Source organism: Lagopus muta, chromosome 3 (genome assembly GCF_023343835.1).
Source record: "Lagopus muta isolate bLagMut1 chromosome 3, bLagMut1 primary, whole genome shotgun sequence".
NCBI classification, from domain to species: Eukaryota; Metazoa; Chordata; class Aves; order Galliformes; family Phasianidae; genus Lagopus; species Lagopus muta.
Window position 1 is genome coordinate 52,364,011 of NC_064435.1, and position 21,131 is coordinate 52,385,141.

A 21,131-nucleotide genomic window follows, 5' to 3' on the forward strand; every position below is an offset into this window, starting at 1 on the left:
TTCAGCTTGTTATGGTAAGGCTAAACCAGAGTTATTTCTATAGCTAGATAAATACTAAATGGCATACTCTTCATCAAGTCATTATTCTTTCATACTGCTCTTTCTCTCTACAGAGTGAGGCAGGCCATGGGCAAGCTGTAGCTGCACATTATAATGAGCTTCAAGAAGTTGGGTTGGAAAAACGCAGCCAGAGTCGCATATTCTACCTCCGAAACTTTAATAACTGGACAAAGAGTGTCCTCATTGGTAAGTTTTCTCTCCTAATTGCTTAGACTTTAATGAAATGTTTTATTTTTCATACTATTATTTTTCATACTATTTTAAAAGAGAAAGGGACAGTTTTAGATCATAAATAATCTGTTCTTGTTGAGCTTTTATTGCTATATTTTAATCTACCTCAATCAATTGCTAAACTGTACTCTCAGAACACACTGTCCTTAGGTCTTGAACACACAAAATAAATATTTTTTTGTGATAACAAAGTCAGCACTTTAAAAAGATGAAAAGCTAGAGAATTTGATTCTTAAAGAAGCAGCTGCTTTTTACATAAAACAATATCTGTTGTCCACAGATTGGTTTCCTCACTCTGGAATTAAAACTTCACATCTTCCAACAGGGGAAAGATTTATCAGCAGAGAAAATTCATGGGGAAGGAGCTATGCTAAGAGGTGTTGTCACCATTTGTCTTAGCATGCTGTTTTTTCTTCTGTTTTATCAGAGCAGTTAAAAGCAGTGTTTCGGTTCATGTAAAGCTGTTCTTGAAATGTGTTCAAGCCTTTCAGTCACAGTCTAATCTCATTAGTTTGGCATTACAGCTGTAGTCTCAAAACATAGTTTGCATCTCTTGCTGTGAAGTTGCTAATGTGTCAATATATTTTTGTAACACCAGCATTACCATAGATTGACTCTAGACAGAGTGGAGATAGAAAAGAGAATGAAATGTTGAGTACGTGTTGAGTAAAAAGACAGCGAACAAGTGGCTAGTGTTATTGCAAGGCCTGGGAAAGACCAAGTGGGGAACATTATGCAAGTTTGTAATGTGACTGCAAAAAAAGATTGTGGCCAATGTGTTTAGTTGGCTTTAAATCTTTTAGCTTTCACACACTTAAAAATAACATCTGCCTTCACCATAGTGGTAAAGAAAGGGAACTCTGTTCTCTCCTCATGCATGGAACAGTTGTTTAGAGATGTGCAGTTTTGCTTTTGTTTACCAAAGACGTAGTTCAGTGCTCCGGTCACATTACAGGCAGTGTACAGAATGTACAGAAAATATTTATCTTGTTCTTTGTCCTAACAATTTGTGGTTGTTACTTTCATCGTTAGTAGTTTCTAGTACAGGGAGTTTAAGTCTGCAGTGTTAAGAACACTTAACAACAAAGAAAGTTCTTAAATGGTTCAAAATCCTTGAGCCCCTTTGGTCCTCTAAGGATCTCCGTACAATAGAAATAAGTCACAGAGTCCTCTATGAGCATTCTGTCTTTTATTTTCCTAGGGGAATTTATAGACCGCGTACGACAGAAAAAGAGTGATATTACTGTTTTGGATCTGGGATGTGGCAAAGGTGGAGACTTACTGAAATGGAGGAAAGGCAGAATTAAAAAACTTGTCTGTACAGGTAAGAAGGCACAGTAACTTTCTGGGGTAAGTTCACTGATGTTATGGGAAAAACAAGCACGTCTCTGGTCATGTAGTGTTTCCTTTTTTATGATGTGCCCCAGAGTGCATACATCTTTTGTCAAAAAGATTTCTTTTGTATATTAACTTGAAGACATTTGTTTGCCAGCATACACAGAATATTTATCTTTCTTACAATTACGAAATTCCAGTTCAACTCTCAAATAAAAACTAGTATTGGTATAGAAGCACATTGTTAAGGTTGGAAAAAACCTACAAGGTCATCCAGTCCAACCATCACCTATCACCAATAGCTCTCACTAAACCGTGTCCCTCAACACAACGCCCAAACGTTCCTTGAACACCTCCAGGGTCGGTGACTCCACCACCTCCCTGGGCAGCCCATTGCAGTGCCTGACCACTCTGACCACTCTTTAAGAGCAGAAAGATGATATCATCTTCCCTTCTCTTGAAAAGCATTCTAGGTATCATCAGTCAGAGGAGACATTGCTTAGTTTCAAATTTAATACGTACCAAGATTTCATACAGTTCCTTTATTGAGAATTATTCTGGGTATTCTACATTTTATAGGTCTTTGTTGCCTTTCTTTTTCAGTTGGCAGCCTTCAAATATAGTCAATGAATTTGCTTACAGAGACCTTATATATAAATACATATAAATTAAATTAAATATAAAGTAAATAAATTATCAATTGTGCATTGCTGGTTTTAAAATTTCTCCAAGTGTCATTCAGTGAAACTCTGCCTGTGAAGGAAATAGCCTTAAAAACAAAAAAAATCTCTGAATGTATTTATTTGTGACATATACTCAAATTTCAACATCTTTTGTATTTGTAAAAAAGTAAAGAGTTTTCAGTACTGACTGAAAAATGCCTTGAAGCTTTACTGATTTAGCTAATCCAAAGTAGACAGTTAATGATTGCAGCACTTAGTATATCCATCACGTGAAGTTTTGAAAGCATCCTTTGGGCTCATGAGCATGGGAACTTTCTAAAATCATAGAATCCTTAGAGTTGAAAGAGATCTCTAAGGTCATCTAGTCCAAGTGCTCTGCAGTGAACAGAAGCACCACAGTTACATCAGGTTGCCCAGGACCTGATCCAGCCTCACCTTACAAGTCTCCAAGGACGGGGCATCCACCACCTCTCTGGGTGTTCCATTGCCTCACCACTCTCACTGCAAGACTTTTTCCTTATATCTAACCTAAATCTATCCTCTTTAAGCTTGGAGCCATTTCCCCTTGTTCTATCGCTGCAAACCCCACTAAAGAGTTTGTCCCCTTCTAAAATCTAATGGCTACAACCTCTGTCAGTGTTGGAGACTGAAAATGAACAGAAGATGTAATCTCAGATGCTACCTGCAAATGAGATTTTCTCTACAAGCTGGGCATAAAACTTCACGTCAGAGTATAACTGGAGATCAGCTTTAACTTGTGGCTTTATGACTCTGCAGTGTTCCAGTAATCATTCTAGTTTTCTTGTCTGGGGCGAGGTTTACACTTCTGTTTGTTTATTTCTAAATATCTCTCTCTATAGATATTGCTGATATTTCTGTGCAGCAGTGCAAGCAGCGATACGAAGACATGAAAGCCCGATGTCGCTATAATGAACGTATTTTTGATGCAGAATTTATACAAGCAGATAGTACCAAGGTAGAGATATGGATTATAATACTTCTGGGATTTAACATTCTTTTGTTCAGCAAACACAGGAAGTGATGGTAGCTCTGTAGTACCTGGCTGTTTTGTATTTTTTAAATCAGATTGTTGTGCTATTGGGAGAATCAACCATACAGATTATTACAATGTTGCATAAAACTATGTTAAATGTATTTGCTGTAAAGTGCAACTTTAATGAAGCTTGATTGTCTTTTTCAGGTAATAAACCTGTTGCTTTTAGGTTCTTTCATTTGATGAGGGAAGGCAATGAGTATTTGTTGCTGGAATTTCTTGGGTTCAGCATGGGGTGGTGAAAACTATCTTGGTGAAAGTGTTTCCATGCTGGAGTGAATAAGGGGCGCTTTGTAATTTGACTTGTACAGTTCATTTTGCATAATGCAGTATTTTTTTCTAGTAGCATTTTAATTACTATAATATTTACCTTCCCTAAATGAGGAAGTGAATGAGAAGTCTGAGAGGGAAGAGAAACTGAGCTAGCTATGAAATATTAGCATGTCGTGGGCCCTGGAGAGAATTTTCTTGCTGCTGTGTTATTTGTAATTGCTGCTAGTACTGTAGCCTGAAAAGAGAAGCTGGAAAACTGCTGGAATACATGGCCAAACTGTACCTGTTTCAAGAGCTTCATGTTCTCCAGAGTTACTGGTTACTTAGATTAAAGAGGGGTATGGAATTATATATGTATGTACATATTTGAAAATACAAACAAATGCAACTTGGTTGGCATGAAAATTGCTTTATTTAATAGAACTCCTCCATTAATATGTGTAATGGGTATCTTCCTAGCAAAATGAATGTCTGTTGTCATTACAGAAATGTAGAAAACTGAAAGCATGTTTTATTATGATGATTGTTTCTGTCCAAACTGTGAATGGTTATGAAACCTTAAGCAGTAAATTATCTCTGGAAATTTCTAGGGAACTGTGGTTTTTCAGATGTAGTGATGTAGTTACTTGATGACAAGAGGAGGATTTTAGGGCATCATTCTTTTATCATGATAACAAGTTTTTTCTGTGCTATCAGTGAGTTTATTTCTTTCTCTTACCTTTTTTGTCTTGTTCTGATTGAACTTGTGAAGGGGTAGATATTAAGTGACTTGAAAGAATTATGGGAGTAGTATATTTTGCTACAAGACTTAAATGAATCATGCTCGTTTGTGTAGCTTTTGTCACAAGTGCTTTTTTCCTTCTTTCTTCTTTTTAATTTCAGGATCTTCTGTCTCCCAAATACAGCGATCCAGACACACGCTTTGACATTTGCAGCTGTCAGTTTGTTTACCATTACTCATTTGAGACATATGAGCAGGCTGACATGATGCTTAAAAATGCCTGTGGGAACCTCTCTCCTGGAGGTTATTTCATAGGCACGACTCCAAATAGCTTTGAGCTTGTGTAAGTGCTTTTTTAGCCTATTAATCTTCTAAAAGTCTGTGAAGAATTGTCAAGTCATAGTTGTTCTTACATTGCTCTGATACACTTGTGTAAACAAAACTGAACTTTTTGCAGCAGTTTTGGATTCTAGTCAGGAAAATCTCTCTGGTTAACTAAAACAGGTATACTTGTACTGATTCTTGTCTCTGGTACCCATGGCTTTTCTGGAGCCAGTGTGGATCTTCATACACAAACCTTTGGTAGTGACTTAAATAATGGCAAAATAGTTACAGCCTGGACAGCAGCTGTCAGGTTTTAGTTTAGTAAGACCAATAAACATGCTTTGAGCCTGTAGATGTGCCTGAGCTAAAGATTTTTCTAGATCTATATGTTTCTGGTATACTGTAGAGGAATGATAAACTTTAAGAATATAACACATCTCTTCATTTCTTTTCATTTTCATTGCTTTATTGGATTTGGAATGTGGGAAAGTACAGGAAACTGAACAAGGTGATATTGGGGAAAAAACATTTAGAGATCTCTTGTGCATTGTTTTCTCCATAAAATTAAAAACATTTTTATCTCGTTTTATAGAAAGCGACTTGAAGCTTCAGAAACCAATTCATTTGGGAATGATGTATACAGTGTAAAATTTGAGAAGAAGGGAGAATATCCTTTGTTTGGCTGCAAATACGATTTCCACTTAGAGGAAGTTGTGGATGTCCCCGAGTTCTTGGTTTATTTTCCATTACTGGAGGAGTAAGTTGAATTTTGAATTCATGATACAATGAGAGCAGCAAAACAACATAAGCATTTATATAGCTTGTGTATTTCTGCAAATCACTGCAGAGGATCTTATTTTGTCTTTCTTATGTTTTCCAGTTCTTTGTTTTTTGTTGTCACTCTAAATGAAGAGTTTTCTTGGATTTCTGTCCAAGACAGTAATCTAATATCTGTCCATTGCTCAACTGAAGGTGCTCTGGTCATTGGTGCATCCTTAGAAATATCCTGTATCTTATATAGGAATTTCTGTACCTGGTTGATCTTGCTTGTCTTTTCCACCCTTTGTTGGAACGTTCATAGATTTTGTCTTTCTTCTAAGTCTTTTTCTGTGAGCACCATTTTGCTGTTACCACTGCATGAGTTCAGATTGACCTTTCCCAACCTGTTGTCTTTTGAGATGCTGACAAATGTTTCCGTATTGTTTTTTTTTTCCTCTGCCATCCAAGCTCAATATGAATGTAAAGCAATGTTGAGCTTTCTCTTCAAATCTGTATATTTTCACACACTTTGTTTGCAGTTCTCTATGAAGAGTAATAGCATTAGTTGCTGGTGCTTGTAGCTTCAGTGTTGTATAACAACATTGTAAACATATAATCGAGATGTAAGGCATTAAATGTAGTAGAAAGAGAATTCCTTAATACATGCATAATAGCTGTGGCAGATGTTGATTACTGATATGAGTCCTGGAGATGTTTTTTCTGTTGAAATGTTTATGATGACTTCTGTCTAGATTTTTGTGTGTAATTAAAAAAAGAAGGTACGCTTCATTATGATAATGCAGTTATTTTCATCCAAATGAGTTTACTAAAAGAATTCTAGGAAGACTGTAATCCCAGTGAATACCATGAGATGTCACTGTGACTTAAAATGGTTCTTTTGAGGATGAAGCTACAATAACTTTATTACTATACTACAATTATTTTGACAGAATGGCAAAGAAGCATGGTATGAAGCTAGTTTACAAAATGACATTTCGGGAATTTTATGAAGAAAAAATCAAGAATGAGGAACATAAGATGCTGCTAAGAAGAATGCAGGCCTTGGAGGTAAATGTGGAGTTAACATCTTTCTTTCAAATAGTATTTTATATCTAGTTAATTATTTGTGAAATAACTGAAATGCCTGTTGTGGACATTAAGCAATTAAGTAAGGAGCACCTTAAGTATTGAAAAGTACTGAACTCCTGTGGCTGAACAGGGTAATTATAGTGAGTTAATCTTTATTGGCTGATAGATGCCCACCCAGCTGATTTCTCACTTCCCTTCTTAACAGGACCATGACAGGGAATTTAAAAACAACAACAAACAAACAAACAACAAACAAACAACAACAACAGCAGCAACAAACAGACAAAAAGTTCATGGTTTGAGATAAAGACTCAAACCCTGAACCTTTTTGCCTGAAAGACTGCTTACCAATTGTCATCATTTGCAATCCAGACTCAACTTAGGGAAGATTAATTTACTGAAAATTAAAAAAGAACAAAAGAAAAAGTATGGTGGGAAATGAAGACACACCCCATTAACCCTTTCTTCTCTGGCTCAACTTCACTCCTTTGTTCATGACTCCTTTACCTGCTTCACTTGACAGAGTGGCTCTGGGGGATGAGGACTGTGGTCATTGCATAACAGCTCCTTTCTGCTGCTCCTTCCTCCTTGCTGTTTTCCCTTGCTCCACTGTGGGTCCTTCTTATAGGCTGCAGTTTTAAAGAACCGTTCCAGCATAGATCCATTTGGTGGGTTGAAATGCTTCAGGAGCACTTTGAAACCGAATTTCTCCAGCACAGGCACCTCTCCTTCATGAGCTGAAGCTTCCTAGCTTCCTTCATGGGTTATCCACCTTTTGTGGTGTGGAGTCCTCCACCATCTGCAGCTTGGATACCTGCTGCTATGCCTGCAACAAGGATGATTTAGTTCTCTGTGGTCTGCCAGGGAACAGCCTGCTTCACCTTGGTCTTCTCTGTGGGCTGCAGGGGAATGTGCCTCCAGTGCTCCTGCCTTCTCAGACCTTTGTGTCTGCACCTGGTAGAGTGCAGTTTTGTAGATAAAATTTCAGTTTTGAAGCAAGTTTACATTTTTATTAACTAGGAAGTAGAAGTGCATGTTTACTGGTGTTACTTGACCAAGTATGTTGGTTTCTGTAATTTTGCGCAAAAACACAACATTCATGCCTGTTATCACACTGTAGAAACTGTAATCCAAATCTTCAATTGTGAAGCTGAAAATTTAGCCTTAATGCAAGAAATACTGATTGAAAAACAGAAACTATTCTTTGTAGGAAGAAAAGGAAGACTGTGTTTATAGAGAGAAAATAAAAGAAACTTAACTGTAACTGAGTTTATATTTTTGTCCAGTGGTCTTGCTTTTTATCCTCAAATTGTTATACTTGGTAGCAGCTTGTGAGGAGCTTTTTAATGTCATCTCTGAGGGCTTCGCTTCAGTCACTGTTCCCTGTGCTCCCCTCTTACCATCAAAAGGTAAAATTTTTCAGCATGAAGCTATCTAGTTGAGTATGTGGTGACATATTAAGCTTAGTCATGTGGGCTGTAAGTAGACTTCACTACCTTCGTTGACTCTAAAGCAGATAGTGTTTATGCTGCCAGTAACATGGCGACAGACCATCTTATATGTCAACATTTTTCTTATTAAAGTAGAGCTGTCTTCAGTTAGTGGCTATGTCCAACTGAAGACAACAATGTTAAGTATAGGCTGCTTTGCAGTAACAGGTATCCCTAATAAGTATATCCTAGTTCTGCAGAAACAGGTGTATAATTCTGGTTATAGCTCCCATGTGTTATTCAGGCACTTTAGGCATTCTTCTTGAAGTCTTACAGTCTTTGTTTTCAGTAGTTCTACTTCAGTTGAGTTGTCTAATCAAGACTCTCAACTATCAGTTGCTGTTCTGAAGGAATGTTTATCTAGTTTGTGTTCATGAGTTATGTGTGAAGCATAACTTTTATTGCTTATTCTGTCTGCCCTTTTTCATACATGCAGTGGATAAAAGTTAATTTATAAATTCTGAGTATTAGATTTTCTGGGATAACAGGTAAGTGCTGGGCCTGATCAGATAGGTGCTTTAATGGAAGGATGTAAATGTAAGATATTTTAATAATTAATGACCTCCATTTTGGGATGTGTTGCTGTAAACCATTGCCTGATATGAATATTGTATCTTATACAAAATTAATATTTTTTTTCTTGTTTTCCTGTTTTCTGCAGCCATATTCTGCATTTGGTGATTCCAGGCTTGCCTCTGATAAACCTGATGATTATGAGCATGCAAAAGAGTTTATCAAAGATGGCAAGGCAAAGTTACCATTGGTAAATATTCTCTCATCTGGTGTCTAAATTGAGGCTGTAATCTTCCAGATGTTTGGTACCTTCTTCATTTCAACTGCAGTGAAATTGGTGTGAATCTTCTACTCATGTTCTGAATATGTACTTCTTTTACTATATATATATATATAGTATATGTATCCCGCATCGAGTGGGAGAAGAAACCTGCTCTCACCATTTGAAATCCAAAAATTACAAAAAGAAAGTTGCCTCTTTTAAGAAATAAAGCTTAAGAGCATGAGGATGGCTGAGTCAGACCAAAGATTTCTGTTGCTGGATATTCAGTTGGCCAGTAGCTGTTGACTGGGAATAAGTGTGAGAAGAAAGAGTGTAAGTGCTATGTTACCTAAACAAGTCTTTTTAATAATGATTTTTAAAAGATGAGTTGTTTGATCAGCATTGGTTGGTAGGTAGTGTATTGATTAAATAAAGCCCCAAAAGAAGGCAAGCTGGTAGCAGTTTTTTTTCACTTGTTTCCACTTCATGCCTTCATCTAAGACAGAATGAGAGGTGGACTTTATAGTGCTGCCAGGCAGGTTTTTTTTTTTTTGTATATAATACATGAACTGGCTTGGGAGTTGCAAATAGTACTTTTGTGGTGTGGAAGGAGGTGGAGGCTGGCAATATTCCTGGGGAATGTGGCAGTCCTTTGGCATAGAGCCTCTCCTTGGCTTCTGCATGAGTGCTGGGCAGCTTCAACCAATGAGCAGTTGGATCACGCTGATTTTGCAGTGTGAGACCTAGTGTGCTCCTGCATTGTAGAGGTACTGAGCCCAACAGCCTGGTGTCCTTTTCTGCTATGCCTGTGTAACCTAAGTGTTTTCCATTATCAGGGCTATCCCAGTTCCCCATCATCCTAGTTAGTGGAGTTGTATGTATCTGTGATCTACTGTAATGCTCATCTAGTGCCTGAAAAGCCATCTAATGTGAGTGGTTAGAAGCTGGTCTGTGAAAGATTGAATACCCTGAGTTAAATAGGTTTTTAATTGTTTTCTCTTTTTTTTTTTCTTTTTGTTTGAACTGGTTTTTGTATCCTCTTCTAGGGAACACTGAGTAAATCTGAATGGGAAGCAACAAGTAAGTATTGTTTTGAGAACTTGGTGTTAACTGAGTGACTGCCGTGGAAAGCATATAAAATAGTCTGTCAACTATGGAAGAAAATATGTATTTTAAGTGTAACAAGATTTTGTTGTGTTATTTAAATGCCTATGTATAGATTAGATTGTCCAAGTCATCTCAAGAAATTGGCTGGGGTGAATGCATAAAATAGGTTGAAATTTTGCTTTATGTATGTGGCTTCTAGCATGCAGACTTTTGGGGCAAAAACACTTTGGGAAGCTTTTCTTAGTGTATGATAAGAGGATGCTAATGTAAACCTTCTAATACCAGCAAAATAATTCTTCAAATATGACACTTATGTGTACATGTGTGTTATACCATTACTAGACAACTGGAAAACAAATTGGAAAACATTTGGAACATGCATTCATTTAAAAACAAAAAAAACAAAAAAAAACAAAAAAAAAAAACCAAAAAAAAACAAAAAAAAAAACAGCTCTGGTTTGGGAAGGCTGACTTGAACTTTACTTTTTGCCTGCAGTGGTTAATATGTTTCAGAAAGCAGCAGTTAAAGCATGGATGATGAAGAAGGGTTTGGATGTTTTATAAAGGGAGAAATCAGTGCCTCACACAGAAAAGCATGCAATGTTATTAAATATGCTTTGAGTTATGTAAGGATGATTCAAGGAAAACATTTGCTATGTTTTTTTTCCCAATATTGAAATATTGAAAAGTATTAAGAAATATTTACATATAATAGGAATTTCTAAGGGTAAAAATTGCCTCCAGTGAGATTGTTACTAACTGATGTGTAACTGAAGCCAACCAATATTTGCATTTTTGCAGACCATTATATTTGATGTGTTTGTGATTTAAAAAAAAAAAAAAAAAAAAGAAAGCAAATCAATTAATGAGTGGAAAAAATCTTAAGGTGTTTACGTTTCAAATTATTAGTGGTGTGATTCTTAAGGTAAACATTAATTGAAGCAGTGTTAAGGTATTATGTAATCTACATATCTAATTGAGAGACTTCTTTTTATGCATCCAGAAGTTCAGTGATGACTATCTCTAGAGTTCTAGCTTATTTATTCCTCAGAGAAATTTAGAATCATCAAAAACTCTATTTCAGAATGTAAACACAGCTTGTTCATTATTTTTGTTGGCATTTTTGCTGAGGAATATAAAATAGGCTTGGCTTGAAAGATTTGCAGTGTACCAAGGAATCTGCTAAAACAGATTCTGAGTTTAAGTGGAAATCCATTTATTTTTGAACTCGCAGTGCTTTACCATGTCTGTCTGGTATGAAGCATAAGTACTTCTGAAATAGCTGGCATTGATTAAATGCCAAGGAAGTATTTTCCAATTTGCTGCTGTGGACTTGTCCATTTCTGAAATTATACTGTTCTGCAGTTGAGAAAATACCATCTGGCATTTTTAAAATATCATGGATAAAGAAATGTTTTCAAGAGGAAAATTGTATTTTGTACTACTTTTAATTGAAAGTAAGGTTGATCACTTGACCCCTAATTGTCATTACTGCCTGTATAAAGAAGTCTTTAAACTTAGTTGTATGTGATGTCTTATGCACCAGGGAATGTTAATTATGTGTAAAATGGTTGAGTGATTTAAGCAGCACTCACATTTCAGTAGTATCATTAACTGAAGTTGCTGTTGCATCAACAATATCAGCAGTACTTAAAATATTTGCTTCTGTGCACACTTGAAGCTCTATCTTGAAAATATGTCTAAAACCATGCTGGAATTGAATGCGAGAGATACCTGTTGGGAAACCATGGCAGTTCTTATGATATCAGCAATATGTTAATAGCTTGTTTGGGCAGAATGTAAACCAGCTTAAATTTTGAGCGCTTACATGAGCTGGGGAAGAAGGCTAAAACTTGAAATGCTCAATTTTCTTTTCTAGGTATTTACTTGGTATTTGCCTTTGAGAAGCAGCTGTGAAACTTCACATACCAGACTCAGCAAGAAGAGCTCATATCCATGTGCAAGTTGGAGCGGTCAGAAATCCATTGTGGCAACTATTTTTTTATTTTTATTTTTTAATTATCAGAAGTGTGCAGGACACTACCAAAAACGAGAGCAAGCTCACGATTCTGAGTTACATTGCCTGTCTGTGACAGATGGACTTGTGTGTGTATATATAAGAAAGATTCTGAACCAGTCTTTTTAAGCATTTGTAAGCAATCTGAATGCTCTCAAAACTTATGTTTGAACTTGACAACTTCGTGTTAGAAAAAAAATGTTTTGTTAGTCTTATGTTTGTGCTTACCAGCCTCATGCTGCACTTCCTGAAGTTGATGGAAAATGACTTGTTAACTGTTAACTTCAGTGATGTAGAATGAGGGCCTAAATATTGTAATGCAAAGCTCGGTTAGTTCATAATGTGATGGATTCAGACATGTAGGGTATGTCTACAGTGCATGCAGAGCTTAGTGACAAACAATACCCAAGTCAGTTTGAGTACTACTTATGTGCTGTACTCCTGCCTGCAGTGTAAATCTACCTTAGAGATATTCATGGTGTAGTTTACACGGTAAAGTTTCATGATGTTTTTAGTTGTTGTTGTTTTTTTTTTTTTGGTTTTTTTTTTTTTTTTTTTTTGCTTGCTTGCTTGATGATATATAGTGTCACTTCATGGTGCTTCCAAGATTAAATGTGTTCTGTACAAAGCTGCTCTAAAAAAACTGAATTTCTGAACTTTTAAAAATCTTTACATCGTTTTTCCAAGTATGACTATACAGTAATGAATAACAGCTGCTGAGCTTAAATTACTGAACATTTTCTATTGTATTAAAGACTGTACTGACTTTTTTGTAGTTTTAATGTCTCTTTGAAACTTATTAGATGGATCTTAGGATGTGTTTTGCTTGTTTCATAAAATTCCAAATAGGCTTGGCAGAAGAATTAGCTCTTAGTGGTGATGGGGACTTCACTTAAAGCATTAAGAACATGATCATGAACTAAAAAGGGAACCCTTATAATAGTTGAGGGTACTGGAATTTCACTCTGGTGGGGATGGTTGTGTATGTGCACACACACCATTAGATATAGGAAATAATTTCAAAATGAGATCCAAATATTCTGCTTGGGAATATAAACTGATGTTCTTGACAGGCAGAATGATACCTAACTCCTGTCCTACTCTCTGCCATTCTATTGGACCTGGCTTGGAGGTTTCTGGCATCGTGTTTAGTCCTCCTTTATTATGCCAGTAGCCACCCACTAGTGAGAAGATGAGGGTTACTTCAGGATTTTTCTCTCTCTTCTTGAGCTAAGAGATGCTTTTTGATGCTGTTGGCTATTTTAGTTTATATACAGATTAATTGATAGTGTTGATGGTACACAAGTATTTTTTTGCAAACCTATAATAAACCTAAGAAAGAACAATGCTATTAAACATTCAGATTATTTGAGTTTGTAGTTGTAGAGCCTTTCCTCTGTAAATTAGCTCATACACTTTCCTCTGACTCTTGATTTTTAATTTTCTAGAAGATTATGTATAACCTTCACTAAATCAGTAGTATCACAGTCATGAGTTCTACTAAATTTATTTTTAAAAGGTGTTTTTTTTTAACTAGAAATTGTACTTAAGAAACTACCTGAAATGTGGCAACACTTAAGAAGTGCTGAAAGATTTCACTGAATTTTTTGTGCATCAAAGCTGTTTTGTTACATTTCTTATCTGAAGTTTCATTTGAAAGTACATAGTTATGCTATTTTTGGAAGATATTAGAATAATAAAAAGGGGAGATATACAGAGGAGTGTTTCCTCTTCTAAGCTAATTTCAGCATATTGAAAATGAAAACTGTGGAATGGCTGAGACATGGAGGGGCACCACTGGAAGTCTGAACTAACCTTTTCCCATCCAAGTAGGCAACCAGTGCCATTGCTCGGTCACTCCCATGGTAAAGATGTTTAGACTGCACCTCCTGTGTTTGTGCCACTTACCACCAGTCACACTTTACACATTCGCCACCTTTTTGGCATGGGCATGCTTCCCCTTTGACTTGTGTTCATTTGGAGTCCACCAGAACCCCTAGTTCCTTTTCTGCAAATCTGCCTTCCATCTGGGTGGCCCACAGCATGTACTGGTCCTGTTGTTGCTCTTCACCCAGTAGAAGGATTTAGCACTTAACTGAACTGTGTGAGGTTCCTATTAGCCCATTTCTTCAGCTTGTTGAGTTCCCTCTGAATAACTGTAGAGCCCTCTGGTGTATTTGCCACTCCTCCAGTTCTGTGTTATTAGCAAGCTTGCTGAGGTCGTACTCTACCCATCTAGATCATTAATGGAGATGTTGAATGGGATTGGATTCAGTATTGATCACTTTGGTAGACTGCTAGTTACTGGCTCCCAACTAGGCTTTGCACCACTGATCATTATGCTCTGGGACCATCTCTTCAACTAGTTTTGTTCACCTCCTTATCTGCATGACCAGACTGTACTTTGTCAACTTTTTCTATGAGGATCTTAGGAGAGTAAGTGTCAAAGGTCTTCCTGAACTCTGTGTAGACGATATCCACTATGCTCCCCTCATCCACCAGGCCAGTCATTTCATAGTTAATCAAGTAGGTCAAGCTTAACTTCCTTTTGGTAAATCTCTATTGATGATATTCTTATCCTTCACACGCTGGAACTGGTTTCCAGGATTAGCTGCTCCATTACCTTCCCAGTGATTGAGGTGGGGCTGACTGGACTTCCTGGTGGGAGTGACACGGATTTTACTAGTCTGTGGGCACCTCTCCTAGTTAAAATGATCATTAGAGGATTATCAAGAGTGGCCTTGCAGTGACACCAGACATCTCCCTCAGCACTCACAGGTGCATCCCATCAGGGCCTATAGGTTTCGTATATCCTATTTGTTTATACGTTCCCTGGACTGATCCTCTTCTATCATAGGTACATCTTTCTTGTGCCAGTTCTTCCCCTGGTATCTGGGACCTAAGGTTTGTGAAAGACAATCTTACTCATAAACGCTGAGACAAAGAAGGCATTCAATTTCTCAGCATTTTTCCTGTCTTCTGTCGCTGCGTCCCCCGTCCCATTCAGCTGTGCATCCATGTTTTCCCTACTCTTGCTTTTGTGACTTAGATACCTACAGAAGCTTTTCTCAGTGCCTGACATCCTTGGCCAGATTCAATTCAAGTTGGACTTCTGGCCTTTCTGAATGCGTCTCTTTATACTTGGACAGCATCTGTATTCATGCTAAGTTACCTGTCCCTGCTTCCACTATTTGTATGCGTCCTTTTTGTGTTTGAGTTTTGCAAGAAACAAATCACTCATCTATGCAAGCTCCTTGACATTTTTCCTGACTTCCTACTTGTTAGGATAGACCACTTGTGGGATAGAGCTTGTGGGAAAGTGATCCTTGAATATTAAGCTTGCTTTTGTGGGCCCCTCTTTCCTCCAGGACCTTATCTCACAGAACTCTTCCTAGCAAATCTTTCAAGAAGTCAGTCTGCTCTCCAGCAGTCCAGCATTGTGACCTTGCTTTTCATCCTCTGTCTTGCTCTCAGGATCCTGAACTCAGCCATCTCATGATCAATGCAGCCAAGGCTACTTTTAATCTTCATTTTCCCAGATAGCCCCTCCTTGGTAAACACTATGTTCATCAGAGCACTTCTCATTGGTTCTTCTATCACTTGGGCCAAGAAGTTATTAGTACTCTCCAGGAATCTCCTTTTGCTTTTGTCCTGCTGCGTTCATCCCTTGGATATCAGGGTGGTAGAAGTCTTACTTGAAGACCAGAGCTTGTGAATGTGGAACTGCTTCTAGCAGTCTGTAGAAAGACTTATCCACTTGTTCTTTGTTGTCAAATGGCCTCTAGCAAACACCCACAGGTATGTCCGTCATACCTGTCTGCTCTTCAGTCTTTACTCATGAGCTCTCTGTTGGCTCACTGTCCATCCTGAGGCAGAGCTCTGTGCATTCCAGCTGTGCTTTTACACAAATGACAACTTTTCTACCTCTCCTCATCTTCATGGCTCATCCTTCCTCAAAGGTCTTTATTTTTCCATTGCAACACTCCAGTCATGCAATCCATCCTGGCAGTTGAGACCTCTGTTGGAGCCACTTGCTCAGTTTGTGTGGAGAGCCAGCATTACTGTAAAATGTTTTTGCTTCTTCAGCCTTGAAAAAAACCTCTGTAAAGTGGGCGTATGAAAATCCTGTTTTAACTAATTGCTCAATATGTTCAAGACTGCAGTGCTCTGTATGTACAGGGCTGTACTGATAGAAAGCCAAACATCAGCACTTTCTATTTATGAAGGATTTGATGCTCATGAAAGATGTTTGGTGAGGTAAGGATGGAAGACTTGTTCAAAAATCAGGTATTCGGCTGCCAGTGGCTATTAGCCCTAATATTTTTTTTCTCCTGTCTCCACTTTTCAAAGAAGCAGTTACATATTTGTTGCAGGACTGCTGCTCCTGCAGCTGAGGTTATGTGGTAATGAGTGTTAGTATAAGTAATTGTTCCTTATGGGTCTTAGGATATTCTACAACCTTATAGAAAAGTTGTGAGGTGCTGAAACAGCTGCCCAGAGAAGCTGTGGTGCCCCGTCCTTGGAGCTCTCAAAGCCAGGTTGGATGGGGCCCTGGGTATCTGAGCTGCTGGGGGGCAGCCCTGCCCACAGCAGGGGTTGGGGCTAGGTGAGCTTTAAGGTCCCCCCAACCCAAATCATCCTGTGGTTCTATGATTCTGTGAAAGAAATAATGACATTAAACACTGTATTTGTGCAGGAAGTGTGTCATGCTACAGTCAATTACTGTTGTATCAATGCTGTATTGTATGAGTTTGCTTTTGTGAATTACAGACCAGTGTGATAAAAATTGCTGCAAAGCACTGAAGCATGTGCTGTGTTTTGTACTTAGGTTTTAATCAAGTGCTAAAGGTGGCTTGCTGCCTGGTAGAATCTACTTGATTGACTTAAGAAGCTCTCCTTGCTGCAAATTTTACGTGTACTCCTGTTACAGTGTTTGAATAATGTAGTGAACACCTCAGTCCTTTGACTAGAAGTCTTTTTCTTTTGAGTCACATTTTATTTAATAAAGCACTCTCCTAATATCTATTTTTATTAAAAAGAGTAACTATATTCTGTCTTCTGATTGCTAAACTGTTTGCAAAGATTTTGAAAACTGTTAATTTGGGAAACTCTAAGCTATGTAGCAATAAATTTAGAACAACTGCAGAGTAATCAGGGGCTGATGATGAATCCACTTTTGCAAGCCACTTATTGCATAAGTAATAATGTATCCATGGGGAGAAATGGCTTGTCTAAAATTAAGCAGGATTACTAGTTGTCTTGTAATGTCAGTCCCCAGTGTTCACTGTCTGCTACAAATGTGAGCCTCTGCCTGTAAGAAAGCAAGGAAACATCTGCATTGTTGCACATGATTGCAAGTAAGTGTCCTGATTTTTCAGAAATGCACAAGAATCAGGTCATTTAGCTGCCAAAGACATGGAGACAACAGTTTAAGTTTTTGAACAAGAAACCTCAGTTGAAATTGAAAGAAAAATGTCTGAAATCTGAATCCTAGTGCTGATGACATTATAAATACCTTGTGCTGAACTAAATGCTGTTAAAATAGTTTCTTTGCAGCTTCAGTGTGTAGAATTTAATGTAGATGTGCTGGTGAAACGGCCTCCCTTACAAGATACCATCACTGTCATAGATTTATGTACTGCCTTGGATGTTTCTGTTATTTAGAAATCAGATGTTCTTAACATAACTTGATAAATAAGTTTTTGATAGGTTATAGTTTTTCTGATGGTGCATAAATGCCATTGAAATGGAAGATGTTATCTTTTCTTCATTTTATTAAAGCTGGTTCTTAAAACTGTTGCCTTACTATTTGCTTTAATGTGTCTCCCAGCAGCTGAAATTTGCTTTCAGGACAGGGTATTTGAATATGAAATGTCTGACTGATTTGCACTGTTAATAATTGAAGCCCAAGGAAGGGGTAATCTTTTAAATCATAGCTCGTGATGTTTCAATGGGCAGTTCTTAAGAACTGTGCACTTTCTTAGCCTTACATTCTTGTCTGCATTCATAGAAGCGTTTCTAATGTAGTCTGATAGAAGGCTGTGCTTTTGCTCACCTTTACTTACGGTTAAACTGGAAATTCACTACACATACTCTGTAGTAGAATGAGCATTTCCACAGGCTTCAAAGTAATGATGTTCATGTTTTCTGGAGTAATAGTTTCTTGACTTGCATGTGGGTGTTCCATCCCTGGAGGCATTCAAGGCCGATTTGGACAGAACCCTGGGCAGACTGATCTAGTGGGTAGCAACCAGCTCAAGGTACGGAGTTGGATCTTGATGATGTTTAAAGTCCCTTCCATTCTAAGCCATTCTATGATTTTTTGCTCCTCATAATTTTTCAGTCTTTTTCATAGTCTTGGAATAAGATGAGCCAGCTGATTGGTTGGCTCTCAGCCATATCAGGTTCCTTTTCAGTTTGCACTTAGTCTAATTTGACAGTGATAGAACTGTTCTGCCTTTAGGCACAAGAATAGTTGTGTTTGCTGGGTTAGAACTTTCCCCGTTGAATAATCAATGCAAAGTCTTGTTTTGTGTATAAAACACAGATTTGAAACCTCTGTTTTTCATAGATCAAGGAGTAATAGTCTAAATTTTGGCTTGGTTACTATTTCTGTTGATTTTTGCTTTAAAAATGGTTTGTACAAGGTAGAACAGTACGCCTTATGATGAGCAAATGAACAATTTTTTTTTTTTAATTTCACTTATTTTCCTTTTCCTCTGTCGTTCTCTACTCTGCTATCAAATGCTGCACTGAATTAGAAGGTGCTTTTTGTGTTTCTTGTAGGAATTATCAGTTGAATTATTGTAATTGAGACTTATATGGAGAGTAGTATGGTACAAGAACACTGATCAGTGGAACGAATTACTCAACTCTGCAAAATCTTCATCTCTGTTCCTTTATATTGCAGTGTGGAATAATCACTGCACATTTATTTTGCTTTAAATGAATCTCAATAAATGATGGTTACTGCTTTAAATAATCAGTTTCTGTTAATTGTATGAAATATTTCAATTTCATATGTGAAAGGGCCATGAGCCCCCAAGTACAAATAAGTTTTTGACAGAAGCATGCATTACAAATTAATGTAAACATTCCCAGTCTGGTAGGTGAGGAGTTTTCCATGAACTGTCCATAGAAGGGAATATATATCACTCTGCAAAGAGTTTGAGGAATATAGAACATGCCCTTGTTTTGCTTTTCTTAGCAATTTATGCTTAACAGCTTATATTGGGTGAATATTTACATTCATCCTTTCTTGAAGATGTGCTTGTCTCCAGACAATATTGGTGGTTTTGCTTATCATGTTTTCTCACTGCTCTTTCCAGCAGCAATCTAGTGTTATAAACCAAAGTGTGAAAACAAAACCAAATTGTTCCCAGATGTAGTACTCTCAGTAATGTAGTGTGAAGAACCTTCCATGTGGGCATGAAACTAAACACTATTGGATTTAAGGTATTAATATTTCCCACTTCACCAGTGTATGATGACTGTTCAGTGTGGCAAAGAGAAGCTAATTCATACTCAGGATTTCTGCGTTTGAAGTGCGAGGCTAACTGCACTTCTCCTGAAGTAAGTAGAAAATAGTATGTTCTCCCTGCAGGACATATTTTTCTTCCTTTCAGTAAGAATCCAACCTATGTAATCTTGACTTTAGATTGAAAGTGTTTGTTTTATTTCTGTTACATTGAAACTCCTTCTAGAATTAAGCTTATTAGATCTGAAAACATAATCCAGTTTGACCAACTATAAGGTTGAAGTATTTATGTAGAGGGTTCCTTGACAGGGTTCCTTGTAGATTGTTACTGAGACTGCAGACTTCATGTAACTCACCTTGTGCTGTGAGGGTAAAATTCATTCTGTTGTCTGGCTTGCTTGGCATAGGATTATACAAAGGACTAGTAAGAATAAAGATCACAGATCTGTAAAACTGGACAGGAGAGGAGTTTTAAGTATCCGGATTTAAAATTATGATTTCTCCTATGATTCAGCTCAGCAGTTTCTAAATTCCTATAGAAAACTTTTCTTGCTTTCCCCAGGTTGAAGAATAGTCTTGCATCTTCTGCGGTGAAGTCTTTCAGAACCCCCATCAGTAAGTTTGTGCAAACTGTGTTGAATAGAGTATGCATTGCCTGGAATCCTGGAATTACCTTTTTCAGATAGATGTCATTACTAACACTTTCTGCAAAGAGAAGGGAAAGCTGAGAGAAAGGGGCTGATAGAGAAGAAGAGTGCTTTACTTTGCATTACAAAAATTATATAACTCTAGCTGAAATGTATTTTTTCTTCTTTTAGCCACTGAAATTAGCAATTATGAACAAAAAGGGAGGATAGCTGAAATTTGTGTGATGATTTACTAAGGAGTTAAATAAATAATGGAAGAATTTCCTGGACTCTTGTTTACCTGTGCTTAATAAAGTGTGAAATAATGAATTAGGACAAATTGCTTATTAAAAGGCAGCAGCTTAGTCAAGGGGATATGTTGTCATGAACTACCAGGATGAAGTGTGGATGTCTTTAAAATTTCAGGTCCAAGCTGAAACCAAAGCTTAGTGATCAGTTTGTAATTGCTTTTGTAATAAGAGTGTGCATCACTTCTACAAGTTACTGACACGTCATTCGGTCCTACTGTAATTAAAAAATGCTAATAAGACATGGCAGGCAGTGCTCTGCTGAGCAATTATACCAATTCATGTAATGACATAAGGCAGGCAGCAGGATGAATGCAGGGTAGATCTACAAACTACTAGCAAATGCGCATAGACAAGAGAAATGCAAAGTGACTCAGTAAAGACTCAGGGTTTATTGCACATAAGAATATCTGTGGTCTCCTGAAAGGATGATTGACTTGGCCAGAAACTGATTCACAAAGTACTACAGCAATACTCTGTAGTAACTTTTGTAGTGTCAAAGAATCACTTAAATCTGTGTGATGTATTTTCAACTGCTGGCTTTCTGCTTCTGCATTATAATGTGAAGTTTTTCCTGCCTGTACCAAGCACCAGTAGTTGGTAGATCCACATTGGCCTTCTCATCTTGCCATCCTATTCCAACGTGTTCATTTAAGTTCATACACAATACTGATGAGATGCTGTGTCTGTAACATTTCATGTTGCTCTTAACTAGATTGACTTTGTCTCAGATCCAACAATCCAAGAAGCAGAATTAAAGGCTTGCCTTTGCTCTCATTTTCCTAAAGCCATAGGTTTGTGA

General features: G+C 37.4%; 1 protein-coding gene across 1 annotated transcript in view; it reads left to right on the plus strand.

Annotated features, from left to right (window-relative positions):
• Positions 1-20,305, plus strand: part of RNMT (RNA guanine-7 methyltransferase) — a 22,672-nt gene extending 2,367 nt beyond the window's left edge. Inside the window, exons 3-11 of the mRNA XM_048939217.1 lie at positions 114-246; positions 1,493-1,615; positions 3,170-3,285; positions 4,519-4,700; positions 5,274-5,438; positions 6,391-6,508; positions 8,681-8,782; positions 9,841-9,874; positions 11,781-20,305. Of these exons, the coding sequence (XP_048795174.1) occupies positions 114-246; positions 1,493-1,615; positions 3,170-3,285; positions 4,519-4,700; positions 5,274-5,438; positions 6,391-6,508; positions 8,681-8,782; positions 9,841-9,874; positions 11,781-11,818 (1,011 nt within the window). The 3' untranslated portion in view covers positions 11,819-20,305. The remainder of the gene's footprint in view (positions 1-113; positions 247-1,492; positions 1,616-3,169; positions 3,286-4,518; positions 4,701-5,273; positions 5,439-6,390; positions 6,509-8,680; positions 8,783-9,840; positions 9,875-11,780) is intronic.
• The last annotated feature ends 826 nt before the right edge of the window (positions 20,306-21,131 follow it).